Below are 20,654 nucleotides of genomic sequence, written 5' to 3'. Positions count from 1 at the left end.
TCATCGCACTCAGTCCTACACTCAGCAGAGATGGAGAATAGCCAACCACTATCTTCGGAATAACAATTCACCAGGGACTCAGGGCCAGAAGGTCATTCTGTCCCCTCCAATACTGCGCAGCATTCCTGAGCCCTCCCAGGGCCTAGGGCAAGGAGGACAGAGAAACCGAGGATTGACGCCAGGACCCTGGCAGGCAGTGACCAAGGGAAAAAAAAAAAAAGCGCCAGGCAATGATAATACAGACACACAGACACACATGGAGACAACGATACAAACTCGGAGATAGAGGGGGACAAGATGGCTCCCCTCAGCTGCGATAGGCTGCGGAATTGCCAGACAGTATTTATCAGGGACACGTTCTAAGTAGAATCTTCTGCCGGCGCCGAAGCAATCGACTCTTCCCTCTACTGGGTCCCTCAGAGCCCCCACCCCTGCTCAAGTCGGAGGGGGAGCGCCCTCTGGGAAACTGAAGGGGGGCTGTCGGGGGGAACCACCAACTCCAGGCCGAGCGACACTGCAGAGCCCGCGCGCCAGGCCCCAGCCCGGCCCCTGCGGCGCCTACGCTCCGCCCCCTGACAGGCAGCAGCCAATGAGCGGCTCCGGCCGCGGGCCTTTAAGAACCGCGCGCACTCTCCCAGCAGCGGACGCTGCCGGCCTGGCACTCCACCGGAGTTTCCATGGAGACCGAGGCCTGGCCCGCTAGGCCTCCTGACGTTGCCATGGAGACAACTCCGGGGCTGCGGCTCCGCAGTCCCGAAGCACCGCTGGCTCACGACCCAGCCCAGCCGCTGTGCGAGGCCCGAGCCGCGGTGGCTGTGGCAAGCTGGGACCTTCGCAAACACTCTTTGCTCATCGTGATCGGCGATATCGGCACAGAGAATCAGCTGAGGGCCGTGCGGGCCCACCTTGAACAAGGTGAGCCGCTGTCCTCGCTGTGCTTCGAGCACTTCCATTCCAGTGCTTCGTGGTGCTTCTCCGCCATCTGCATTCATCTCCCAATGCTCACATCTGCATCCTCCATCCCTTAGTGTGCACTTCCTGAGATCTGCGTCCCTGTCCCTTGCATCTTTCATGTCATGTGTCCGTATCCTCCTGAGCTGCTAACATCTCACTTTCCCACCCTTCCGGCACACCTCGTGGCGTTCCTCAGTCTCCCTGAGGCAGGACAGCTCTGTGCAGCCCCTGGGAACCCTCTGGTTACACCCTCTCCCCCCGCAGTGTCTTGGGCCAGATGTTCCGAAAGTCCTCACCATCCCCAGGAGAGTCCATGTCCTTACCTTACAGTTTCTTCTGTAGGGTTCCTCAGCCAGCACAGGGTGCTTTCTGGACGCCGCATACAAATCTCAAATTTCTAAATGCCCGCTGCCAAACTGCGAGAGTGACCTTCGTGGCTACGAGCTCTTCAGTCCTCACCTCTCTCTCCAGTTGCCCTGTCTGTGGCGCAGTGCTGCGGAGCCACCTGCGGGTGGAAGCAAACGGCAGAGGGGTGGAGGCAAAGAGGGGGGCATGAAGGAGCATCTAGAATCCTATTTAGCTGTAAGGACCGGGAAGGCAGCCCCCAGTATCTGGGAATAGGACCTTGGGTGTCACTTCTACCACAACTGGGCAACCTTGCAAGAACATTCCTACCAACAAACTCATTAATGACCAAATTTAAACTAAACTCTGGCCTTGTCCCTCTGGCTCAGGCAAAGCCCAGAAAAGGCACAGGTTGGGAGATAGACAGGTATTAACCACCTTTCTTAGAGACATCAGTGAGGCTGATGACGGCAGCTGCCCATATACCCTCCCTCTCTTACCCCTTCTGTGAGCTTGAAGGTGCTCCCTGAGGTCCTACTCCCTCCCCCCACCTCACCCCATGTTATCTAGAACCCTCTTTTTTTCTTTTTCTCTCACAGGGATTCTCTCCTGGAACATTGACTTATCATCCTTTGACTTGAACCAACAGTTGAGACTCTTCATTACCCGGCACCTAGCTCACTTCTCCTCAGAGGTCAAAGGTTAGAACTAGTGTAATTTGTCTCAGTCCTTTGGGTGAGGGCTGATCACAGAAGAACAGAGGTCCAGTCTCCCTTGTAGAACTGGCCTTATGGGAGATTTGGGGGTGGGGGAGGGACTCCTGAGGGGAAAGTCCTACAGCTCCATAGCTATCCCCACATACCCAGTACACTTTACAGACACATGATATGATGCGAAGGGAGCCTGGAGAACATAATTTCTCCCTGAGAAGAGGGTTGTGGACAGCTGTTAACATGCACTAGAGAGAATGAGGTACTCCTCTTGAGTGATAATCATCTCCCATGCAAAAATCCACTCTCTTCATTTGTGTTCCCCTTTCTGCATACCTCAGCCTCCCTGCTTCCCTTTGAGGAACCCCCAGAATCCCCTCCTCACCTTCCTAGAATCTTGCTTAGCATTTTCCCTCAGGCTGCACAATTTACCCTACAGGTTTCAGGGTTTCTGATTCCTCCTTTGGCTTAGCCAACAGATCTCCAAAGCAGAGCAGAATCCTGGTAGCAAAGGCTGATGAGTGCCGTCAAACCCAGGATGGAATGAGGGTCTCCTGGATTTACCACTACAAAAACTAGTTGCACTCTGAGGTTTGGCTCTGAGATCGAAACTCACAGAATGAAGTTTCCCATTCTGCTGGGTAGGAGAAGTGGGTTAGAGATTTGAGAAAATAAGATTTTAGGAACTATCATTCCATGACAAGTGTCTGTGGGAAAACAGCAGAAAGCCTTACATCCCATTGTAAAAGTACTAGGCATCTAGGCATATTATTGGTAAATGTTGACACACCAATTCATGCAGATTTATGGAATATAAAATCCATTCAGTTCACCAGCCAAATGACAGAATTCATATCTTATATAGGTAATTCTCAATTATTCAGTATCAGGAGATAATCACCTCTCCTTCTTTTCCTGCTCCTCTTCCTAACTGCCAAATCTTTGGTCATTTCTTGACCACTGACACCTTTAGAGATGCAGCTGGAAAGTTGGAGAAAACAAAGTTCATATGGCTAAAGCTCTATTATCCTAGGAATATGTACAGCAATTTTTAAAAATGTGAGGCTGGCATATTCCTGATGTGACTGGTTTCCTGTAAAGCTAGTTACTCCCTTTTTCAAGACTGCCTTCTATTTAGATTATTCACATCATAGGTTCCTCCGTTATCCCTGATAATTGGAAATCATCTGTTTTACTACTTGGTACTCCTAGGATCTTTGGTGCAAGGCTGGATAAGGGGATGACAGAGGATGAAATTAATGACTGAATTGAAGTTTGGGGATTATCTGCTGATGTTAATAATTCACACTGAATTCTCTAACCTTGCCCTTTTGGCCACAGAGACTTGAGAGTAGGATGCTTTCTGGAATATGTAAGAAATAAACAGAACTTAAACCAAAGTACTTAGCCATTCTTCCGATTAAGATGCAGGGATGCTTGGGAAGATGTTTACAGGGAGATGCATAGTTACTCTCAGGCACTTCTCAGAAATAAGCACTGATATATAAACACCTACTGGATAGATCTTTTCTTTTTTTTCTTTCTTTTTTTTTTTTTTCCCTTTTTGTCTTTTTTTGTGTCCGGCAATGGATCGCAACCCTTAGTGTCGCACCCGCACCGGACCGGGACCGGCAACGGGATCGCAACCCTCGGCGTTGCGCCCGCACCTCGCTCAGCCAGTGAGCGGGAACCGGTCTGTACGTGGGATCCGAACCCTCAGCGGGAACGCCACCGCGCTCCCAAGCGGCGCACTGTAGCAGTGCGCCACGGGGCCGGCCCCTGGATAGATCTTTTCAATGAAAGAGTTTTGCCATGGTGTCCTTAAGGAGCTTAGGGTCATATACCCAAGATCAGGGCTTACTTTAGTTTTGGACATTTTCATGGTGGCCTGTCTATGTCCCTAGAGAATAGTGAAGAATTTCCTGGAAAAACTCACACAGCTCAAGAAAGCCACAGCCCCACCCCTGCTGGCTCCTCTTTCAGCTGTCCCCACAAACAACAGTCAGCTCAAAGCAGCTGCAGACACTGCCCCTCCCTTCAGCCTCCTGTTAGTGACAAGGCAATGGGAACCAGACTGGGGTGGGCTCAAGGGGATACGATAGTGCCTTATGACTTGACCCTTTCTGTTCATACCACAGGCTGTACACAAGCCCTAGCCAAATTGCCAAGAAAGGGGACAAAAATGTATCCTACAATGATAGGGAGAGTTCACCACCCCCTCCACATTCACATACTCACACACCAAAAAGAAGGGACCATCTGATGGAGAGTCGGTGGCCCAGCTCCTTCTAGTGGTCAAGTCTGGTAAAAGTCTGGTAAAAGTCGTAAAAGGTGGCTTTTGCACCAGGTAGTCTCCAGTGGAGTCTTGGGGCCTTCCTTTCTAGCCCCTGCAAAAAATCTTGAGCTTCTAAGCATTCTAATACAAACCTAGAAACAATTAGGACAGTGGAAAATTGAGTTTCAATAACACTCTGATACTTCTATTATTGGGCAGCTATAGAGAAGGGGCTTCATAATTCATAATTGATATTCTAAGACTCTAAAAAACACAGGTTGAGGACCAGTTTGGAGGCATTCTGTCTGACTCTCCATTACTACTGATGTGCTCAGGGAGTGATAGTTCTATTACTTCTGCCAACATGAAAGCCATCCTGAATTAATACAGAAGCTCATTGGCCCTTGGAACTGAGGTCCACATTGCTGTCTGAAAGGGAAAGCAGTAGAACTTAACACAACTTCAAGTCTCATCCTAAAGTATCTCAAGTTCTGGGTTTACCTGGGAGGTAAGGTTACTCCAGAGTTGGTCTTGTCTGAGATTCCGATTTAGGATTTCTCTGATCACCAAGGTAAACTCTCAGAAATCTTCTACAAAAGGGAGAGAGACTTCCAGTGGTATCTGTACATTGTAGGTTTAGGATTCTATAAATGAAAAAGCATTTTTTCATCTTTTATGGCATTCAATCCTCACAGCACTTTTGGAGGATGGTATTAATATTATACTCTTTTTATAGTTCAGGAAGCAAGCTCTGAAAGAAATTAAGTGGCTTGTTTAGCAGCATGATCAGTAAAATGGTGGAGTCAGGTCTCGAATCTGAGTTTCTGATCCTACTTTGTGTCTGAGCCTAAGCCTCTGTCTCTTCTCTGGCATCTCACCATTTCATTGCAGCAGAGCCAAGGAATAGAGTGGGTGGAAGGTTGGTTGTGGTGGGTGGTTGTACAGAGGGTGAGGGCTGAAGGAAAACTTGGCTGTGAGTTGGAACCATGTCCAGGGTGTGGCCCTTGGGAGTGGCAGCAGAGCACAAGGGTGGGCTCTGTGTTGGAATGGGAAATGTTATTTTGTTCTCAAGACAAATGTCTACTCAAGTTTCCCTCCTAACATATTCCAGAGAGCCTTAGAAAGCACAGAGGAGATAGAAGGCTTGAGATGGGAGGAAATAAGAACTATGAGGTTGCAGAAGGGAGGTATTTCCTTTTTGTGATGCTCGGAACTTGGCCTGGTTTGTGTTGTGTATCTCTGCAGATGGCCTCTTCTATCCAAATGGGGCTGTTGCCATGTTGCTGCTTTGCATCTCCGGATCTGAGCAAAGATTCCTCCCCCTCTCCCCACCCTCCAGGCCCCTAAGAATACTGGTGACTCAGCTCCTCCTCTCCTCTGGCTGCAGTTAAGGGGGGATGGGGGATACTGAGAGCAGAAACTATTTTGGCTTCTCTGACCTTCAAAAGCAGCCTTGGCAGCCTGGGGCAAGGGTGGAGCTCGTGCTGGGGTGCAAGTGGGTGGATGTCACTGTGTGGAAGGCCTTAGAAGTTGGCCAGGACTTGGGGCTAGGGGGTGGGGAGAGTTGATGGGAAGAGGGCAGGGACAGACTATGTGAGAGTATGAGCATCACCTAGTTGGAAGTGAGTGCTAGAGCTCTTCAGATCCTTTCTTTGAGTCTTTGAGCACTTCACTAAATCTGAGACAGATGTAGAAACTATGGGAAATGCCCAGCATTACAAGAATCAAGATAGTATAACATAGAGAAAGCAAGAGATATAGGTGCAGAGATAAGGAGAGAACAGAGACCCAACTACCTTACAAAGACATTATAAGATTTTTCTTAATCCAAAGAGTACTTTAATCTTATATTTAGTAATTGGCCTACAGTAAGGAAAACCTTGCTTGGGCCTGGGGCCCTGTGATCCTCCTCAGTCCTTGTTAACTCCTTCACTGAAAGGCAGAAAGCTCCCTGCCCCTTCAACTGCCTCTTTAGACCCAATGACTCAGGAATCCTGAAGGTCAGTGCCCGTGTGGTTACTGTACTGTGCTACATTGGCACACAACTGCATGCAGCTTCCAGGGTCCCTGTGCCCCACCCTGGAAGGGCTAGGAACCATGCATCCACTCCAGAATTTCAAACTACCCTTCAACCTTAAAATGATGCTTATTTCTGCTTGCACTGGTTTCTGTAGTTGTGGTTCAGAGCAAAAGGGCAGAGCTCAGCACATCTCCCCATCCCCAGACTTTGTCTCAAGCAGTCCCCGCACCCCTACCCTGTGCTTTCCACCCTCCAGCCTCTTTGTCTCTTGCTCCTCCAGAGACTGAAGGTCACTCCCTGGGTCCATCTGAGGGGAGAGGCAGCAGATGGTTTCTAAGAGAAGGGGGAGGGCCCACATAGCCCATGCCTCCTATATCCCCACCCTGTGCCCTAGCGTGGGGTTTTGGTCTTTTCGCTGATGCTAAAAGAGTATTTCTTAACTAAGCAGGACCGGGGGAAAAGGGTCCTGTGGGCCACAGGAGATCTTGCTGGCTCTTTTGAGATCCTCTCAGCTTCCCAAAGCCAAGCAGAAGCACTAGAGCACTGACATTATGAAGGCAAAGAAACAGTTAATTCTCCCATGCCTCCTCACGGACCAGCCCCTCTTCCCCGCCCTGGCGCCGCCCTCCCCATCAAGCGCCCCCCCCCCCACTCCCACCCCAAGTGCAGCAGACTCTTCCCCGAAGCTGCCGGCTGAGGCCGGGCCGGAGCCACCACCTCCATGAAGGGCTCCCTCCCATATCCCAGGGTAAGAACTGAACCAAACCAAATGACTTGGCATGGGGTGTGGGGGACGATGTGATGGGGGGCAGGATGGGGGTAATGGGAAGGGAGCTGATACCTAATCCAGTAGGGTGGGCAGGATGGGGGAATGGAGAGAAAAGATGAACAGTACTCGCTGTGGGGCCAGCCTGGACCCAGAACCAGGCAGAGGCTGATGGGGGCTGTGACAGTCCACCTCTCCGGCTGGGTGGGGGTGGGAGACATCAGCCAGGAGCAGCAGCAGAGGGTGGTGCCGCTGGTTCTGCCTGGCAGCTGGGGTGCTGGAGGAGTTTGGGGGCTATGTCTTTGGTCTGAGAGAAAGGAGGATGTTATGAGAATGCACCTAATGGGAGGGTCCCTGGATGTCAGCTGCTGGATTACTCAGCTGCTCCTATGCTGGGGGTAAGCAGGGCAGCGAGTTTCTGCCAAGTAAGGGAAGGTGGGGGACAGTATGGAAAAGAAGAGTCATTAAGACGTGGCACGCACCTCCTCATAGTTTGTAATGGGCTCCCCCACTTCGGCCAGCCTGAGATTGGAGCTCTAAGCACCCCTTTCTGGCCCCCCTGAGGCCACTCTGGAGATTGAGAGCACTCCCTCCCCAGCAGCTGCCCTGCATTCCCAGTCCTGTCAACCCCACAGGTTTTCAGTCTCAGCCCTACCCCCACCTCATCTCTGCTTCTTTTCCTAAGATGGGGGCTCTTGAACAGAGGAGCCAGTTTCTTCTCCCTCTCTTCATCCCCCAATCCCCAACCCCCATGCAGAGGCAGCCAAGAAAATGACTTGTCATGCTGGGGTGGGGGGTGGGGGCGGAGCTGGAGCCTGAGCTCAGCGCGCACACTCACACACACTCACACACTGCGGCATACTGCAGCTGCCCAAGTGGCCCCCCCTCCCCTTCTGCCTCACTGCGGAGACACCTGCCCTCCTGCCTGCTCAGCCTCCGCAGCCCACCCCTGACCCCAGAACTGGCCAAGGGAAGTGCCCCTGCCTCACAATACAATCCTCTCCAAAGAAAATAAGTCAGTTCCCTCTGGGGGGGCGGGGGGGGAGCAGAAGAGAGAAACAGGGCTTTCTCCCAGGCCTGAAAAAGAGGGGTGCATGATATAAACCATATAATAGCAAATCAGAGCCACTCCCCAGGGATAGGGTTAGGGATAGGGTCTTATGCCGTGACAGGAACTGGGATCTGAGTCTTGTGGTTGTAGACAGGAATGGCAGACTAGAGAGAGGAAGGGAGTGGTTGATAGAAAGCAAATCAGTCTGTTGCCTTTCTGACCCTCCTAGCTTAAATCTGTGACCCTGTTTGTGTCAGGGGAGCTGTTCCCCTTCTAAATCTGAGCCACTTAAGGCTGGCAGCTCCCTGGACCTTGATATTCCCCACCTGCCCAAGCCCTGCCCCTGCCTGCCTCTGAGGAGGCCGTCATCCTCAAAACTGACTTCAAAGGTTCCCTCAATTCCCAAGTTAATAGAAGAGACCCCTTGAATTCCTCTTGGGCCCAATCCACCCTGTATGGGGTTTGGTCTTCTGACACCATACATAGTTAATTTCCCCCAGAGCTGCCCCCCAGCAGTCCTGTGCTGCTGGATCTGCCTGATCCTGGTGCTATGACTCTTCCTCTTAACAAAGGCTCTTGCCCCAGGCTCCTCTTGTCTGAGCCCCAGAAAGAGAAGAGAGCTGGGTCACAGAAGAGGGTTTAGAGGACAAATTATGAGCCCTCCTACCAGTATCCTCCAGACAGCACACTCCCCAGGCCATCTGTTAGATTTTCTGTTTGTAAGGTTTACTCCACTGTATACTGTAATTGGGAAGGAGGTGGGAGGAGGAAGGGCAGGAGCAGAGGATGCAACATCCCTCTTCAGCACCTTCTGTCTGACCTGCCACTCTCCTTCTTTGCTGTTGCTTGGTGTTTCATGTGAGTCTGGAGAAGGGAAGTAGATAGGGGATTGTGGGATGTCTTGTCTTTCTCTGTGGCCTGGGGAATACCCTGAATCTCTCCTTCATAATTTATGTTTCTTGTTTGTGAACCCCTCACTCCCCATCTCCACGGTGGAAGGCCCGAAGGAGAGGGGTGAGAATGAAAGGAGAAACTGTTCACAAGGGACAGGTGTGGGGTAGTGAACCAGGCCTCTCTGGTGGATGTGAAGGTGAGGTGGGACAGAGAGCTGTGAAATCTTTTGGGGGTGGGAATAATATGGTGCCTGCATGTGTGTGAGTGCAGGCTTGGCCTCTGAGTAACCAGAGAGCAGAACCGGAAGTTATAGTCCTCTGTCCGCTCTTCGAATTGTAAAACCCCAAGGGTGTAGATAGCACAGGTTTTTCTGAGTGCTCTGGAACAGGAATTCAAGCCTTGGATGGGGGTTGGAAAGGAGGATGGGGAGTCTGTAGACACTACACAGAAGCTCCCATCTCTTTTTTCTGGGCACTCTGCTGGCACAAAAGCACGGGGAAGAGGCAAGCTAGTGAGCAGAAAGCTGAGTGAGGATCATCCCAGAAGCCCTCTCTCCAGCTGAGCTCCCCATCCCAGGCAGCACCAGGAGCTTAGTGCTCGAGAAGGACAAAAGCTTCTTGTCAACCAGGCAGTATGAGGCGGGAGTTCCAGACAGAGGGGTGGGGGCACAGGCGGCAGAGGATGTGGCAGATGAAGGGACAGAGAAGACAGCCAGTGTGGGAGGGGGAGGTGGAAACCCTGAAAGGGAAGGGCTGGAGGAGCCACTTCCTAGACTTTCCGCCGTAGTGTCCAGGGTGGCAGGGTCTAAGGATAGATAGCCAGGCTTCTTCCCCTAAACCCCATTTTCTGATAGTGCATTCTTTCCTCATTTGTCCCACACAGTGCCTCTCCATTTTAGTTTATACCTACTCTCTTCAATACAAATTCCTAAATCTCTCCCTCAGGCCAGAGGACCCTCTGCCACCAGAGTGAGATCCTAGAGACCATCATCCTGGTAAACCCCAGTGCAGACAGCATCAGCTCTGAGGTAAGGCCTGGGCCTGTGCCTTGCCAAGAGGGGCTGCTGCATATAAACCACCCTTGCCAGTACTATGACTTTAAGGCCAAGAATTCCTCTCTCTGCCATCTAAGCTGATTTGTAATCCCCAGCCCCATTCTGAAGATATTGTGGGGGACACCAGTGGGGAGCATGTCCTTGCAGTACTGAGGGGGGAACCAGGAATGTTCAGTGCCCTTCCCTGGGTTCCCTACATCTGTGACCACTTCTCTCCTTCCATTCCAGGTTTACCATCTGCTTAGCAGCCCATCAGCTCACAAACTACTGATCTTGAGTGGACAAAGTTTAGAGCCTGGGGGAGACCTCATTCTACAGAGTGGCACCTACTCCTACCAAAACTTTGCCCAGGTTCTTCACAATCCAGAGGTAAGTTCCACCTGAGTGTCTGGGAGGAAGGGGATATGGGCCAGACTAGAGCTGGGGAGCAGAGGGATGCAAGGAAGGGGAAGTCTCATATTGGGGGCCCTGGCAGAAGGGTAGGAGTTCACCTTGGAGAGAGGTAAAGATTAGGGGAATGAATCTAAATCAGACTAACACAACCCCAATGACCTTACTAGGCTTCTATCTCTCATTCCTCTAGATTACCCAATTGCTCAGCAATAGAGACCCTGGGATCCAGGCCTTCCTCACCGTGTCCTGCTTAGGGGAGGGTGATTGGACCCACCTGGGACTATCCAGTTCCCAAGAGACCCTGCACCTCCGGCTAAACCCCGAGCCCACACTGCCAATCATGGATGGTGTGACTGAGTTTTCTGAGTATGTCTCTGAGACTGTGGATGTACCATCCCCCTTTGATCTGCTAGAGCCCCCCACCTCAGGGGGATTCCTCAAGCTCTCCAAGCCTTGCTGCTACATCTTCCCAGGTGGTCGTGGGGACTCTGCCCTCTTTGCTGTCAATGGTTTCAACATCCTCGTGGATGGTGGCTCCGATCGCAAGTCCTGTTTCTGGAAGCTGGTGCGGCATCTGGACCGTATTGACTCAGTGCTACTCACACACATTGGGGCAGACAACCTGCCAGGCATCAATGGACTCCTGCAGCGCAAAGTGGCAGAGCTAGAGGAGGAGCAGTCCCAGGGGTCTAGCAGCTATAGCGACTGGGTGAAGAACCTCATCTCCCCTGAGCTTGGAGTTGTCTTCTTCAACGTGCCTGATAAGCTGCGGCTGCCTGATGCCTCCAGAAAGGCCAAGCGCAGTATTGAGGAGGCCTGCCTCACTCTGCAACACCTAAACCGCCTGGGCATCCAGGCTGAGCCTCTGTACCGTGTGGTTAGCAACACCATTGAGCCGCTGACCCTCTTCCACAAAATGGGTGTGGGCCGGCTGGACATGTATGTCCTCAACCCTGTCAAGGACAGCAAGGAGATGCAGTTCCTCATGCAAAAGTGGGCAGGCAATAGTAAAGCCAAGACAGGCATCGTGCTGGCCAGTGGGAAAGAGGCTGAGATCTCAGTGCCCTACCTGACCTCTATCACTGCTCTGGTGGTCTGGCTACCAGCCAACCCCACTGAGAAGATTGTGCGTGTGCTTTTTCCAGGAAATGCTCCCCAGAACAAGATCTTGGAGGGCCTGGAAAAACTTCGGCACCTGGACTTCCTCCGTTACCCTGTGGCTACACAAAAGGACCTGGCCGCTGGAGCTATGCCTGCCAACCTCAAACCCAGCAAAATCAAACAGCGAGCAGACAGCAAGGAGAGCCTCAAAGCCATTACCAAGACATCTGTGAGCAAGCTGGCTAAACGGGAGGAGGTGGCAGAAGAGGGAGCCAAAGAGGCCCGCTCAGAGCTGGCCAAGGAGTTAGCCAAGACAGAGAAGAAGTCAAAAGAGCCATCTGAGAAGCCCTCAGAGAAGCCTACCAAGCCTGAGAAGGTGAGGACAGAGTCAAGTGAGGCACTGAAGGCAGAGAAGCGAAAGCTGATCAAGGACAAGGTGGGGAAGAAGCACCTTAAAGAAAAGATATCAAAGCTGGAAGAGAAAAAAGACAAGGAGAAAAAAGAAATCAAGAAAGAGAGGAAGGAGCTCAAGAAAGATGAAGGAAGGAAGGAGGAAAAGAAAGACGCCAAGAAGGAGGAAAAGAGGAAAGACAACAAATCTGAGGTGAAGAAGATTTCCAAACCAGACCTGAAGCCCTTTACTCCTGAGGTACGTAAGACCCTCTACAAAGTCAAGGCCCCTGGAAGAGTCAAGATGGACAAGACCCGAGCTGCCCGTGGGGAGAAGGAGCTGTCTTCTGAGCCACGAACACCCCCAGCCCAGAAGGGGACTATGCCACTCCCAACCGTCGGTGGGCACAGGGAGCTGGCCCTGTCCTCACCAGAGGACCTCACACAGGACTTTGAGGAAATGAAGCGTGAGGAGAGGGGTTTGCTAGCTGAACAAAGGGACATGGGATTAGGAGAGAAAATACTCCCTCTAGACACTGCAGAGGAGGGACCCCCAAGCACAGCTATCCAGGGAATACTACCCTCTGTCCCAGGGCTGAAACACGAAGAGCATGGGATGAAGGAGAAAGAGGTTGTCCCAGACATCCCTGAGGAACAGGACAGCAAAGACAAAGGCCCAGACTCTGGGGCTGAAACAGAGGAAGAGAAAGATACCTGGGAGGAAAAGAAGCAGAGAGAAGCAGAGAAGCTCCCAGATAGAACAGAAGCCAGAGAAGAAAGTGAACCTGAGGCAAAGGAGGATGTGATAGAAAAGGCTGAGTTAGAAGAAATGGAGGAGGTACACCCTTCAGATGAGGAGGAAGAGGAAGAGACAAAGGCTGAGGGTTTTTACCAAAAACATATTCAGGAAGCCCTGAAGGTAACTCCCAGGGGCAGGGAGGCTCTTGGGGGCCGGGAACTGGGACTCCAGGGCAAGGCCCCTGAAAAGGAGACCTCATCATTCCTAAGCAGCTTGGCCACACCTGCAGGAGCCACTGAGCATGTCTCTTATATCCAGGATGAGACAATCCCTGGCTACTCAGAGACCGAGCAGACCATCTCAGATGAGGAGATCCATGATGAGCCAGAGGAGCGCCCAGCTCCACCCAGATTCCCTACAAGTACGTATGATCTCCCTGGGACTGAAGGTCCTGGCTCCTTTGAAACCAGCCAGCCAACAGATAGTGCTGTTCCTGCCACCTCCAGCAAAGGCTATGGAGCACCAGACACTGAACTTACCTACCCCCCCAACATGGTGGCTGCCCCTTTGGCTGAAGAGGAACATGTGTCCTCAGCCACCTCAATCACTGAGTGTGACAAACTTTCTTCCTTTGCCACATCAGTGGCTGAGGACCAGTCCGTGGCCTCACTCACAGCTCCCCAGACAGAGGAGACAGGCAAGAGCTCCTTGCTGCTTGACACAATCACAAGCATCCCTTCTTCTCGCACCGAAGCCACTCAGGGCTTGGACTACGTGCCATCAGCTGGTACCATCTCACCCACCTCCTCATTGGAAGAAGACAAGGGCTTCAAATCACCACCCTGTGAGGACTTCTCTGTGACTGGGGAATCAGAGAAGAGAGGAGAGATATTAGGGAGAGGATTGCCTGGAGAGAAAGCCGCACAAGAGGAAGAGGAGGAGATGGCAAAGGTAGAGATATCTGAGAAACTTCGCTGTCAATATGGATCTCCGATGTTTGGTGCCCCTGGACATGCCCCACATCCAGGGGAACCAGCCCTCGGAGAAGTGGAGGAGCGGTGCCTCAGTCCAGATGACAGCACAGTGAAGATGGCCTCTCCTCCAGCATCTGGCCCACCTAGTGCTACCCACACACCCTTTCATCAGTCCCCAGTGGAAGAAAAGTCTGAGCCTGAAGACTTTCGGGAAGCTGGCTCCTGGGGAGACACTAAGCGCATACCAGGTGTGGGCAAAGAAGATGCTGCAGAGGAGACAGTCAAGCCAGGGCTTGAAGAAGGCATGCTAGAGAAGGAGGGGAAGGTACCTCATCTCAGGAGCCCCCAGGCCCAGGAGGCACCCATCAGCATTGTTGGGGGATATTCAGGCTGTACCATTCATCTGTTTCCAGAACAGGACAAAGCAATGGTCTTTGAGACTATGGAGGCAGGAAAGCCCACAGGTCCTATTCTGGGAGCAGAAGCCCCTCCCAGAGATTTGAGAACATCACTCCAAGAACCTGGTGAACCTCAGAAAGATGAGGTGCTCCAATTTCTTGAACGAAGCCTCTCTCCTGAAGATGCAGAGTCCCTCTCTGTCCTCAGCGTGGTCTCTGCAGATACTGCCAACCAAGTGTGCACCCCCATGTCTCCCTGTGGTCTGACAGAGCAGCACCTACACAAAAACCTTTGGCCAGAGGTATCTCCAGAAGGCACCCAGTCACTTTCTCTCTCAGAAGAGAGTCCCAGCAAGGAGACCTCGTTGGATGTCTCTTCTAAGCAGCTCTCTCCAGAAAGCCTTGTCACCCTCCAGTTTGGGGAACTAAGCCTTGGAAAGGAAGTAAAAGGGCCTCTGATGCAAGCTGAAGACACCTCTTACCACCTAGCTCCCATGTCTGTTCCAGAACCCCATGCAGCCACAGTGTCACCTCCCACAGATGAGACAACTGGATACTCTGCACAGGCAGACATCTCAGATGAGAGCCCTGATAGACAATTACCTGCCAGTTCCTTCTCTCACTCTACACTGTCAGGAGATGAGAAGCACTCACCTGGGGTAATCACAAGCCCTGGTGAACACATTCTGACACCTGATAGTTCCCTAACCAAGAGTTCTGAGTCTTTGCCAAGCCCAGCCATGGAGGATATTGCCATGGACTGGGAAGGTAAAGTTCCAGGGTTGAAAGACAGAACCCCAGACCAGAAGTACAAAGAACCTGAGCCAAAGGATGAAGTTCTTTTGCAGAAGGACAAAACTCTGGATCAGAAGGATATTGTTATACAGCAGAAGGATATAGCTATCCATCAGAAAGATGAGGCTCTGGAAGAAAAAAACAAGGCAATGGAACAGCAGGGTAAGGCTTTAGAACAAAAAGGCAGAGACTTAGATCAAAATGATGCAGCCCTAGAACAGAAAGACAAGGCCCTGGAACCAAAAGACAATGACTTAGAACAAAAAGACAAGGCCCTGGAACAGAAGGACAAGATCCCAGAAGAGAAAGACAAAGCCTTAAAACAAGAGGACGCACCCCTGGAACAGAAGGACAAGGCCCTGGAACCAAAAGACAAACACTTAGAACAAAAAGACAAGGCCCTGGAACAGAAGGACAAGATTCCAGAAGAGAAAGGCAAAGACTTAGAACAAAAGGACAAGGCCCTGGTACAGAAGGACAAGATCCTGGAAGAGGAAGACAAAGCTTTAGAACAAAAAGTCCAAGACTTTGAACATAAAGATAAGGCTCCAGAGAACAAGGTCCCTGAACTGAAGGGCAAGTCTCCAGAACAGACAGACAAAGTACCCGAACAAAAAAACAAGGCCCAGGAACAGAAGGATAAGGCCTTAGAAAAGAAGGATCAGGACTTAGAACAAAAATACTTGTCCCTAGGACAAAAGGATGATGAAGCCCTGGAACAAAACAATGAGGTGGTTGAACAGGACAAAACTCAGGGGCAGGAGCACCTAGTGCAGGAGGATAAAACTATGAAATCAAAGGAGACGATCCTAGTGGAAAAATCCCCAGAAAAGGTCAAGGCTGTGGAACAGAAGGAAGAAGCTCTTCTGGAGAAGACCAAAGCTCTGGAGCTGGAAGAGAGCACAGTGCAGGAGGGCAAGGCTCAAGAGCAGGAAGAAAAATACTGGAAGGAGCAACATATAGTCCAGGAGTGGCAAGGAACATCTTCCACCAGAGGGGAACCAGTTGGAGAACAGAAAAGGCCTACCCCAGCATGGGAGGATACATCTCCTGAGCAGGAGGACAGGTATTGGAGGGGCAGAGAAGACATGGCCCTGGAACAGGACACATACTGGAGGGAGCTGAGCTGTGAGCGGAAGGTCTGGTTCCCTCATAAATTGGAAGGCCAGCGGGCCCGCCCACGGTACACTGAGGAACGGGAGAACACTTTCCTCGATGAGGGGCCAGTTGATGAGCAAGAAGTACCCCTCCTGGAGCATACACCCCGGAGTCCCTGGGCCTCAGACTTCAAGGATTTCCAGGATCCCTTACCACAGAAGGGGTTGGAAGTGGAGCGCTGGCTCGCTGAGTCACCAGTTGGGCTGCCACCAGAGGAAGAGGACAAGCTTACCCGCTCTCCCTTTGAGATAATCTCCCCTCTGGCCTCCCCATCTGAGATGGTTGGACAGAGGGTTCCTCCAGCCCCAGGACAAGAGAGCCCTATCTCAGAGCCTAAGCCTATGCCAACCATGAGAAATGAACCCAGCACCCCCTCATGGCTGGCTGACATCCCCCCGTGGGTACCCAAGGACAGACCCTTGCCCCCTGCACCCCTCTCCCCAGCTCCAGCTCCCCCCACGCCTGCCCCAGAGCACCACACTCCTGCACCTTTCTCCTGGGGCACAGCTGAGTATAACAGTGTGGTAGCTGCAGTGCAGGAGGGGGCAGCTGAGTTGGAAGGTGGGCCATACTCCCCCCTGGGGAAGGACTACCGCAAGGCTGAAGGGGAAAGGGAAGAAGATAGTGGAGCTGGGGCTCCTGACAGCAGCCCCCACAGCTCAAAGGTCCTAGAGACCAGTGAGAGCCGTGCCACTAGGGAGACAGAGCAAACTGAGCCAGAGCAGAGAGAGCCCACACCCTATCCTGATGAAAGAAGCTTTCGGTATGCAGACATCTATGAGCAGATGATGCTTACTGGGCTTGGCCCTGCATGCCCCACTAGGGAGCCTCCACTTGGAGCAGCTGGGGATTGGCCCCCATGTCTCTCAACCAAGGAAGAGGCTGTTGGCCGAAACACATCTGCAGAGAAGGAGCTTTCATCTCCTGTCTCGCCCAAGAGCCTCCAATCTGACACTCAAACTTTCAGCTATGCAGCCCTGGCAGGACCTACTGTACCCCCCAGGAAGGAACCTGAGCCAGGGTTGAGTGTAGAGCCCAGCCTCACCCCACCTGCAGTGCCCCCCCGTGCTCCTATCTCCCTGAGCAAAGGCTCAAGCCCTCCTCTTAATGGTAACATCCTGAGCTACAGCCCAGATAGGAGGACCTCATCTCCTAAGGAATCAGGCCGGGGTCACCGGGAAGACAGCACTAGTGACTCAGAGCTGGAGAAGGGGGATCAGGAACAGCCAGAGAAAGAGGCCCAGTCCCCAAGTCCCCCACACCCCATCCCTGCAGGTCCCCCCACATTGTGGCCTGAAACTTCCTCAGACTCACACCTGGGTCCTGCCAGACCCAGCCTGGACTTCCCTGCTTCAGCCTTTGGCTTCTCCTCATTGCAGCCAGCTCCCCCACAGCTGCCTTCCCCAGCTGAACCCCGCTCGGCACCCTGTGGCTCCCTTGCCTTCTCTGGGGATCGAGCTCTGGCTCTGGCTCTGGCTCCAGGACCACCAACCAGAGCCCGGCATGATGAGTACCTGGAAGTGGCTAAGGCCCCCAGCCTGGACTCCTCACTGCCCCAGCTCCCATCACCTAGCTCTCCTGGGGCTCCTCTCCTCTCCAGTCTGCCACGACCTGCCTCACCAGTCCTATCTGAAGGCTCCTCCTCTGAAGCTACCACACCTGTGATTTCAAGTGTGGCTGAGCGCTTCCCTCCAGGCCTGGAGGCTGCAAAACAGGGGTCTGGAGAGCTGGACCCAGGAAAGGAACCAGCTACCCACAGTCTATGGGATCTCACTCCTCTGAGCCCAGCACCTCCAGCTTCAATGGACTTGGCCCTAGGTCCAGCTTCATGCCTGCCTGGAGACATGGATGATGGCACCCTGCCCTGCCGCCTGGAGTGCTCAGGAGCAGCCACAAAGAAGCCAAGTCCCTTCCAGGGTTCCTCTGGGGATTGTTCAGCCAATGGCCCAACTGAAACCAGCCCCAGCCACCCAGGCCCTGCCCCAGCCATGGCTGAGAAAGAAGAGGCAGAGGTCTGTCCTGCCTGGGAACGAGGGGCCTGGCCTGAGGGAGCTGAGAGGAGCTCCCGGCTCAACACACTGCTCTCCCCTGAGCAGCCACTGTGTCCTGGAGGGGGCTCGGGTGACCCACACAGCGGTGTCTCTTCTGAGATTGAGGCTGGGCCCCAGGGATGTGCTGCTGAGCCCCAGCCCCACCATGCAGAGCTCTCCCCATCCTTCCTGAATCCATCTCTGACCCTATCCACAGATGACAATGACCTCTCAACTGAGGAATCTCGGCTGGTGGGAAGAGGAGAGCGGCACCGGGCAGGGGGGCCAGTGGCCACAGGGGGCCCATGCCCTGTGGCTGATGAGACACCCCCCACATCAGCCAGTGACTCAGGCTCCTCACAGTCAGATTCTGATGTCCCACCAGAAACTGAGGAGTGTCCATCCATCACCGCTGAGGCAGCCCTCGATTCAGATGAGGATGGGGACTTCCTGCCTGTGGACAAAGCTGGGGGTGTCAGTGGAACTCATCATCCCAGGCCAGGCCATGACCCACCCCCTATACCCCAGCCAGACCCCCACCCATCCCCTCCCCGCCCTGATGTATGTATGGCCGACCCTGAGGGGTTCAGCTCAGAGTCCGGGAGGCTAGAGAGGCTACGGGAGAAGGAGAAGGTGCAGGGGCGAGTAGGGCGCAGGGCCCCAGGCAGAGCCAAGCCGGCATCCCCTGCACGGCGTCTGGATCTTCGGGGAAAACGTTCACCCACCCCTGGTAAAGGGCCTGCAGATCGAGCATCCCGGGCCCCACCCCGACCACGCAGCACTCCAAGTCAGGTCATCCCAGCAGAGGAAAAAGATGGACACAGCCCCATGTCTAAAGGCCTAGTCAACGGACTCAAGGCAGGACCGGGTAAGTATATCATGAAAAGTGGGAAAGATTGTGGGTTGGGGCTGGGTGTGGGCTGGTCAAAGGCTCCAGGAGTGGGAGAGAGGGAGAAGGTTGCCCAAAGTATTCTACTTTTCTTCTACAATGAGTCCTGGCTTGTCTCTACAGTGGCCTTGGGTTCCAAGGGCAGCTCTGGCCCCCCTGTATATGTGGATCTCGCCTATATCCCGAATCATTGCAGTGGCAAGACTGCTGACCTTGACTTCTTCCGTCGAGTGCGTGCATCCTACTATGTGGTCAGTGGGAATGACCCTGCCAATGGCGAGCCAAGCCGGGCTGTGCTGGATGCCCTGCTGGAGGGCAAGGCCCAATGGGGGGAGAATCTTCAGGTGAGTAGCAAGGGACACCAAGGGAGAAGTCACTCAGGGGCAATAGTGGAACACAATCCCTATTCATAAAAGGACTGGGCCCTTTCTATGGGTGGGAGGGCTGCTTCTGAGACCATGAGGTGTCCCTTCCCCCTCATCTACCTTCCCTTCACGTTCTCACATCAGGCATGTCTTGTCCCCCTCCTAGGTGACTTTGATCCCTACACATGACACAGAGGTGACTCGTGAGTGGTACCAGCAGACACATGAGCAACAGCAACAACTGAATGTCCTGGTCCTGGCTAGCAGTAGCACCGTGGTCATGCAGGATGAATCCTTTCCAGCCTGCAAGATTGAGTTCTGAAAGAACCATCTTCCCTTCCCCAAGGATCCATCCCCCCAGCTCCCTTATAGAATGGCTACTGCTAAGTCCTTTGGGGTTGAGGGAGATGGGAGCTGGGGGTGGGGTGTGTCGGAAGCAGATATCTTATTGTGGGGACCTGGGCTGGGCTAAAGGATTGTCCCTCCCCCTCATCCACTCCTTAGAGGGTCTCAAAACCAAAGGTAACAAGGATAGGATAAGGGGAAGGTGCAAATTTGGATAGATCATCTGATTGCTGAGAACTCTGGAGAGACACCTTCTCCTAGCTGCCAAACGCTGGCATTGGATGAGGAGTGAGGATGGGTCTCAGAGAGCAACGTCCTCCCTCATAGAGGGAGATCATATACCCAACCCCAGGGACCTCTTTATCTCAATCCATTTGTTTAGCATCCCTGGAAGGATTTTTCAGTACTACTTTCTGTGACCTGGCGGCAGGATATTGTCAGTGATGTGCCCAGAGCTGCGTCTTTTCTTTCATCTCCCATCCCCTTACCCACCCAAGTCTGGGTTCTAGCAGGGGCTTGGGGGTACACCACTGCTACACTGTCCTACTGCTTCCCTCAGTATCTGAATGTCTCAAACCAAAACTTGAAGCTCTTTAGACCAACAGACTGGTGAGAGAAGAAAGGAGCTTGTCTCCCAGCCTCTGCTTCATACCATTCACATCCCAGGGCTGTGTCCAGACCAGGCCTATTGGACAGCACAAAAGGGCGAGGAGATCCCAGCCCCAATCCCAGAATTCTTCCAACCTCCCTGACCCTTTGAAGTTTTCACCCACCCCATTCCAATTATCCTGATTCCTTCTCATCCCCTGCTTGGCTTCCCTGCATGTGGTCATCTGCTGTGGCCTGGTGTGTAATGGGTCACAAATAAGCCACTGCTTGACATCCCAACATTTGACACCCAGCAATGTGTGACTCCCCCAACATTCCACTATGCCATCCTGCAGCTGAAATGGGAATGCTGGCTGCCTCTCCAAACCCAAACTCTTGGACAGAGGATCTGAGAGGTAG

At 52.8% G+C, this 20,654-nt stretch overlaps 2 protein-coding genes across 8 annotated transcripts in view; one reads left to right on the top strand and one right to left on the bottom strand.

Moving 5' to 3' along the window:
• The window catches only part of TP53BP1 (tumor protein p53 binding protein 1), an 86,602-nt gene extending 85,219 nt beyond the window's left edge, over nucleotides 1-1,383 (bottom strand). For 5 of the 6 annotated variants that reach the window (XM_008582552.1, XM_008582556.1, XM_008582554.1 and 2 more), the window contains exon 1: nucleotides 1,278-1,383. The gene's annotated coding sequence lies outside the window, so the exon portion shown is untranslated. The remainder of the gene's footprint in view (nucleotides 1-1,277) is intronic. The other variant, XM_008582557.1, reaches the window with a different exon arrangement.
• On the top strand, nucleotides 651-19,643 carry MAP1A (microtubule-associated protein 1A). 2 transcript variants are annotated; one of them, XM_008582558.1, is made up of 7 exons: nucleotides 651-915; nucleotides 1,899-2,000; nucleotides 9,960-10,042; nucleotides 10,298-10,438; nucleotides 10,653-18,915; nucleotides 19,060-19,280; nucleotides 19,468-19,643. In XM_008582558.1, exons 1-7 carry the CDS (start codon nucleotides 678-680, stop codon nucleotides 19,621-19,623), a joined length of 9,204 nt encoding a protein of 3,067 aa, XP_008580780.1. In that variant the 5' UTR covers nucleotides 651-677; the 3' UTR covers nucleotides 19,624-19,643. The 2 variants fall into 2 exon arrangements, with proteins under 2 accessions (XP_008580780.1, XP_008580781.1); XM_008582559.1 differs by lacking the exons at nucleotides 651-915; nucleotides 1,899-2,000 and adding an exon at nucleotides 6,981-7,052.
• The last annotated feature ends 1,011 nt before the right edge of the window (nucleotides 19,644-20,654 follow it).

The sequence above is a fragment of the Galeopterus variegatus genome, unplaced genomic scaffold, assembly GCF_000696425.1.
Source record: "Galeopterus variegatus unplaced genomic scaffold, G_variegatus-3.0.2 Scaffold2665, whole genome shotgun sequence".
In the NCBI taxonomy this organism is placed as follows: Eukaryota; Metazoa; Chordata; class Mammalia; order Dermoptera; family Cynocephalidae; genus Galeopterus; species Galeopterus variegatus.
This window is presented reverse-complemented; position numbering and strand designations above follow the sequence as displayed.

Excerpts from the sequence above, each read along its gene's own strand:
- MAP1A (XM_008582558.1), top strand. The coding sequence starts at position 678 with ATGGAGACCGAGGCCTGGCCCGCTAGGCCTCCTGACGTTGCCATGGAG. Across the intron at positions 916-1,898 it reads GCGGGCCCACCTTGAACAAG|GGATTCTCTCCTGGAACATT; the intron begins GTGAGCCGCTGT and ends TTTCTCTCACAG. Across the intron at positions 18,916-19,059 it reads CGGACTCAAGGCAGGACCGG|TGGCCTTGGGTTCCAAGGGC; the intron begins GTAAGTATATCA and ends TTGTCTCTACAG.